Source organism: Morone saxatilis, unplaced genomic scaffold (genome assembly GCF_004916995.1).
Source record: "Morone saxatilis isolate NCDOM2014 unplaced genomic scaffold, NCSU_SB_2.0 Contig17, whole genome shotgun sequence".
NCBI classification, from domain to species: Eukaryota; Metazoa; Chordata; class Actinopteri; family Moronidae; genus Morone; species Morone saxatilis.
In genome coordinates, this window is record NW_023339729.1 from 10144659 (window position 1) to 10151742 (window position 7084).

Sequence of the window (7084 nt, forward strand, 5' to 3'; positions counted from 1 at the left end):
AGCTGTCTTTCCTTTTAAGGAAAGACTGGACACCTTTCCAGTATCTTATTATCTTTACATTTCATCTTCTTTAATGAAGTTTAGAGGGAATATAATGCCAAAACACTTAATGGTGAGCCAACTAATTAAAAGGTAAAATAAAATAAAAAAAAATAAAAGTCCAATTAGCAAAAACCAGTTGGTAGATTGCCAAAATTAATTCCTGTGTTCATTGTAGTTTTATGTTAATTTAAAATCATATTCTGCTCACTTCTTGGAAATTGTCAAAATGTGGGCAAGGAAAAAATTTAATTACTTAAACAAGCATTTAAAAACTTTTTCTTGGAAAACTGGGAGACAAAAGACCAAGACCCAGTGAGATGTTAACAGGGAGGAACCACTAGTCTTAAACCAGGGGTACGCTTTCCAAACTTGCAGCTCCAGAGCGGTGGTAGGCGGGTAGATCTTGTTCTGAGGTGGGTCGGCATCTCTGACATTGTAGAAACGGTGTTTCAACCTGAGAGAGGGGATAATTTTGTCATCAGTTTTTAGTCAATTAATTCTGAGCCAATTCTTCAAAAGTGGGGAGAAATTTTCCAAAAAACAACTATGGACAAAGGGCAGCTTCGTAAATTATGATCTTGTTTCGCTTAACCTGTTTTCTCTGCCCATTCTGCCTTTGTTTCCCAGGGTTTTAATCACCAGGCGTTACCAAAGGGGCACCGGCTTTCTCGTACCCCCACAGGCTTGCTGTTTTCCAATCATGCAGCCGGCATGGCCACACCAGCTGGATGAAACTTGCTCAAAAGAGGGAATGTGCTTCACTGGCCCCGGAAATTGGGGGTTGCTGATACGGATACCTTCTTCGCAATCACACGCACCATCTCTTTACTTCCTGTTTACTAGTAAGGGGAGGTCAAGTGGACAACAGATGCTTTATTCAATCACTATAATCAACTATTACCAACAAATCTTAAATCCCCAAAAATGCCCTATCCTTATGATGCTTAGTTTTTATTACTACTACTTACTTACTATAACCAAAAACACTCACATACCACAGACAACATGGAGCCTGGGAGGAAACAAGGGGGAAGGAACTAAAAGCAATTAGTTGAAACCAACAAACCGCATTCACATGTTAGGGAAGAGGGTATGGGAGGTCTTTTGTTGGAAGGAAGACAGGGATCCCAACATCAAGGCTTCCATATTATTCTTAATGGACTCTGGATGTTTTTTCAGTGGGTAAAACTGGGTGCTGCAAAAAGCCACTATGTAGTATATCCTTCCAAACCTTGTTCAACCTGCAACATGAAATAAAAACCACAAACATAAAACAATATACTCTGGATGTCCTTCCATTAGATTTCTGTCCCCTGGACAGTATCTCCACGCACCCAGCCAGCTCTTGATAATATCCATGTAGTTCCTCTCTGTGATGCGTTGGGGACAGCAGGCTATTCATATGGAAGGGCAGCCAGCCAGCAAGAATGCGAGAGTGGTCCTCACACATTTGGGCGATGAAGGTGCTTGCTCTGCATGCGGTGTGCAGCAAGCGTCCTGTTAATGGGCCAGTTTACTGACTGGGGTTGGCGGATTGGAGTCATTCGAAATTCGTAACCACTCACCTGGGAATATCAGGACAGGGGAGGAGAAAGAAGACGTTAAATGTATTTGTTACATTTTTGGGTAAAAAAAATACTGCCAAACACCAAGGGAGGAAGTTCCTACGGGACAGGGGTCAGATAAGAAAAAGGACTAAAGTTATGGTATATGTGTTTGCTTCCATTGTTTTTATTTCTGTGCCAACTTTTAAAAGGTACATTTAAAAAGTATACACTAACACTGGGTATAAGTTACAAAAATGGCTAAATGGTGAAATGGGACCTGTTTTAACTGTATAGCGCCTTTTCTAGTCTTCGAACACCTCAAAGCGCTTTTTACACTTACTGCCCACCATTTCACCCTTTTTTCCAACAACACATTACCACAAGCCGATGGCAAAGTCCATCAAACAGAAAAACTAAAACTTCATACATAACAATTCACACAGATGCATGCATTGGGACATTTGGGGGTTTCAGTACTTTGGCCAAGGGATACTTTTCAAAACACGTGGGAGGAGGAGCCGGGGAATCGAACCAACAACCTTCCAAATTGGGACCCGCTTCGGCCTCTTGAGCCACAGCCGCCCCTTGCTTTACAATAAGCCAGGACTACTTCTGTGGTGCGAGATAAAATAATTATATGCTCGAAAGCCCTGTCCTCCCTCTCCCTTCCCTCCAGTTGAGATTCTTAAATGTTTTCATCAGCGCTGCCATCAGTTGCTAGAGCTAGAGCGGTCCGAAAAAGGGTCACCATGGATGACCAGGATGTTTCCAGGGGTGCAGCCTTTCTGTAGGACATCAGGGAAGTTTCACAAGTGCCAAGGGGCCCAACACTCTCCACCCATGGCTGCCTTTCATTTCCTCTTCCTCTTCACAATGGTTGTGGGCTTGGGAGCCGATGGTCGAAGGTTCATCCTGCTCGGATCATACGGAAAAGTGATTCCTGCAGAGTTTCGGGAAAAATAATTAATAATAAAAGGAAAAGCTTTTGATGAAGAATTAATAGTTTCATAATGAATGGGCAAATTCTTAAACCAATAGGACTGTGGTTTGCGGGTATGGTTATATTGTGTAATAATAATCATTATGGCTTTTATCTCGGCTTTTTGGGAGTCTGCAAACAAAGTTTTCTAGAGGCCGCCCTTGTTTTACCGGTAAGTCATCAATGAGATGTGAGCAAAGCACATGGAACTTCCAGTCAAACTCTTTCAGGGTGGGATTTGAATCCCAACATGGAATGGGGGCCCAGCTTTGGAGTAAGTCCGCCTCTGTTGCAGGGTTGCACGGGGCCACCAACCCTCAACCTCTTCTCCACAACTACAATAAAAAAAAGAGTAACACCAAAAACACACACACAACAACACATTAGTTGAACAAAATAGATATGTGTTAATTATTTCCCAAAATAACAAATCACTAAAATTAAATTATTCCACTAGGTGCAGGAATTATATCCATCTCAGTATTTTTTTCTGGCTTTCTCAAACAGGCTAGAGAATTGATAATTGTTTCACATATACTCCAACTATAGAATTTCAAAAATCATACCAGATTCTGGTTTCTTGTCCTTTCCTCTCCATCTTTCCTCTGCTCCTTTGGTGTTCTTTATTAAAGTAAAAGCTCCTTAAGAAAAAACCAAGAACAATTAAGAGCGTCGATCAGTAAATGAGTTTGTAAAAGCACAAATATAACATTATTTACCCATACCCTAAACCCAACCACAGGTCTTCCACTTTTGGGCCTTCCAATATTTGTCCAGTGCTTGTTAGAAAAGAAAAACACGGAAACTACACTAAATAAATGTTTTATTTTAATATAAAAGAACCAAATGCTTGGACCCACCGTTTTTTACCGAAGGCAGGAACCTGCTGTGGGACAGTGCCTTGGGCATTCGGCAGGAAAATGGTCACACTCCCAACCCTTGGCACACCTTTCTGGTTAACATGACACGGAGGTGAAGGAACTTGGATCTTTAACGAAGAACATACTTAAATGAATACTTGTATTATTTGGTATTATTGGGTAAATGTAATTTGGTGTTTTCGCCCCCTCAAATGGTGTTGAAGGTTTTTCAGTGATTTGAGGGGCTCCCTCCATTAAAAAAAAATAAAATTCCTCATTCAACAAATTACATGGCTGCCAATCTTTGTGCTGTGAATTGCTTTATGGACAGCTGAACTTTTCACCATTTTTTAAGCATTCAAAGTTAAATTTCTTAATTAAAAGGACAACCAAACCACTTCAGGTGTCATTTTTTCCAGATGGAAACAGAAGTTACTGTTTGAAGCCAATTTTTCGTTAAATTCACAGGGATCTCAAATTCCCAGAGCGGGATTGGAGGTTGGCTTGGAAAATTTACAACCACTTTCCCTGGGAGATTAGAATTTAAATGGGACTTGAGCTGCATTCCCACCTTCGCTTCTTGGGAATAGGAATTGGCCGGTTCATGACAATTCAGAATGAGGTAACAACCAAGATTTAAAAAAAAAAAAAAAAAAAAAAAAAAAACAGGGGTTCCCCACTTTGGTGGCTCGAATGTGAAATTCCCATCATGTTTTCCATGGTTTGAAATCCATCGGCTTTTACCCTCCCAGGCCAACCAACTGCCTGTTCCAATCTCTACATAAAGCTGTTCCTTAAACAGCAATGACAGGTGCCTTGTTGTTTTCAGAGTTGCCCCATTTATTTTTTGCTTTTGTTGGTTGGCGTTTGTTAAGAAAAGCATACCAAAATATGATGTTTCTCTGTAAGTTTTATTTCAAGGTCAACGAACTGTCACCACACCTCCCCTTTATTCAGAGCAAAGAACAAATCAACTCAAAAAACCTTCCCTCTTTTAAAAAGGACTGTGCCTATGTGGAGTAGCTTAAAAAAATGGTGCCATGTTGAACCACAGAGGTAAGGACACTTTTAATTTCAGCCCATTTCATATGTAGCTTGGACTCATGTTTGACACCGGGTCCCACTCTGGATATCATGGGAACAGGTTGTTGGACACCCTTTGGGCGTCAAAACACAGGTTTTAAAAAAGACAGTGGGCAACGGCCCTGAATGAATACATTCAAGTAAGCATGGAGGAATTCTGATAATGACCCAACTTACAGGGACTTTGGCAGTACTTCCAACCTGTGTAGGTTCAGCATACACTCATCAAGACACAAGTTCAGTTTCCTCATCTCCAAGTTAGAGCTGACATATGTAGACACTGAGGAGTAAGTAGTAGAGGTAATGAGTGTCAATTTAACATGTTGGTCTCATGCTCAAATAAGCACCTGAGTCGTGATGGCAATGTTTCTGGGTTGGACCTAGTAATGTTTCTGTGACAATTGTGTGTTGAAAACAGTGGAAAGGTAAGATCCTTCGGATTCCAAAATAAATATTAAAAAAATATATTTTTACAGACTGCCAAGTGCTAAAGAGAAGAGATACAACACGAATACTTCCTGTAATATTTCATTTTTCAAACCAGAAAACACTGTGCGCTTCATTGCATTTAACAGAAGTTGGTTTACATGCTAAACAAGCTAACAAGCCATCAGTCAACACTAGCCTGCCCACTCAATCTGATCTTTTTTTTTTCTTTCTTACGTTCAATAATTAATCAATAATTTTGAGTGCAAACACAGAAGTGAATTATGACTGGGCTTTATAACGTCTTACCATCTGCTCCCCATCGTATTTACTCAGACACCTTTAAGGGCTGTTATGGTTCAAATGTTGCTGACAGTTCTCTCGCTGTGTCTGCCTTCTTTTCATTTAGTGTGAGGGCTGATGTTTCCCTGGAAGAAGCACTGCTGCTTAGTTTTAGCTCTGTAAAATCATTACTTTTGTTGATCATCATTGTTGAATGTTAATTTGATGCTGTTAACTGTACTAGTTATAATCAGACATAAACACTCAGTATTTGGGCAGTCCTTTAAAACAGTCTCAAATCTACAGCACCAACTGAATGGCAACTTAACACAAGTTACTTCATCATCTGTGAGCCAGTCAAAGCTCTCATGTGTCAGGTCACACAAAAAAGCCTCCAGGACTAAATCCTGTGATTTACCCTCAATCTAATTCAGCACACCATGACTTCTACTCAAGCATCACAAGACAGCATCAGCAGCCAACGTTATGGTATGGGGGCAGGGAAACATGCAGAAAGCAAAGGCGGGGATGAATAAATCCGCAACGAGGAAGACACACATCCTGTACAGACACAATAAAAGAGAGGCAGTGATAGACCGTGAGAAAGAAAAGAAAGATATGAAGAGAAAAAAAAAAAAGAAAAGGCATCTGACTCACATGAGGGTTTACGCATAAAAGACCCGGATGCTTTTCCATCCGAAGCCTCTGTGAATTCTCAGCTAAAATCACACTCTGCTCTTTTATCTACCCCCTATCTTCTCATTCCCCTCTTTAGCCCAGGCGCATTACTCAATGGAGGGAGGCAGCAGAGGGAGAGAGAAAGGAATGGAGAGGTAGTGACACAGCCATATAGCTGGGGGGAGGGGCCGTGTGAGACTGGGTTGATTTGTGATTGGCTGAGTGGAGGAATGGACGAACATGCGAGCAGAATCTCATTGCAGCCACGGAGGGGCGTTCCTGTCGCACATGACAGCAATGCCCACATACATCAACTGTTTATGTAGAAACGGAGCACCCAGCAGCGGGTGCTGCCATGCACTACAGGAATGCCCGGCTGCGGCTGCAATCAGGGACATTTCGCATCCGAGCATGCAGCATCCTCCCAGACAAACAGCACAGATCGTCTCGCCCATAGACATATATACACTGACGACGCATTGGCCGCCGGATCGTACGTCGACGTGGTCGCCATATTGGACAGGGCAAGACTGGCCTGTAAACACAGTAAACTGGGGAGCTGCGTTTCTCTAGATAAAAAGCACTATATTAACCGATTTCACTGAGTCACTGATATCTTCAAATGTTCACGATAAATGTGGAGAAGGTTCTCCAGAATATAGCGGCGAGACGCTCAAAAGAGGAGTGGGTGTAGGCTTACATGAATTGAATAACTTCTTTGTTGAAAAATAAATTTCTTGTCATAATATTCACTTATGGTGGTGTCAAAGACTTCCTTAACTGAATTTATACTCGCAGTCTAAGTTGGCTCTCTAAATGTCTGGTCGTCTGTATGGATGGTCACCGTACGCTCTGCTAATGTTCGCTGTGATTTTGTTATTCTGTGTAGGTGCTATCTGTTACAAATGCAGCTGGTTTTCTGGACTGTTTATGATTCATGACTTATTGTCTGTGCTTGCATTAGTAGCCAGCATTGCTGATAAACTGTGTGTTCCATATAGAGCTTGGATGAATTGAACATTAATAGCCCTGCGCTTCTATTGGTTGTGTGAACATACAGTGTATGAGCCTGAAGGCTAGACGTAGGTAGTAAATGACATCTATTTTTATTTTGTTTTTCCCCTTCTCTGTTCTCTTTTTGTTTCATTTTGTGCACTCTGTTCTTTGTGTGTTGCTCAAGAGTGCTT

General features: G+C 41.4%; 1 protein-coding gene across 2 annotated transcripts in view; it reads right to left on the reverse strand.

The window, feature by feature from the left end:
* Nucleotides 1-7084, reverse strand: part of gne (glucosamine (UDP-N-acetyl)-2-epimerase/N-acetylmannosamine kinase) — a 17872-nt gene that overhangs the window by 8932 nt on the left and 1856 nt on the right. Inside the window, exon 1 of one of the 2 annotated variants that reach the window (XM_035660926.1) lies at nt 5877-5990. The exons of the other annotated variant lie outside the window; for it this stretch is intronic. Within the exon in view, the coding sequence (XP_035516819.1) occupies nt 5877-5915 (39 nt within the window). The 5' untranslated portion in view covers nt 5916-5990. Of the gene's footprint in view, nt 1-5876; nt 5991-7084 lie in introns of those variants that run through there. 2 annotated transcript variants of the gene reach the window in all.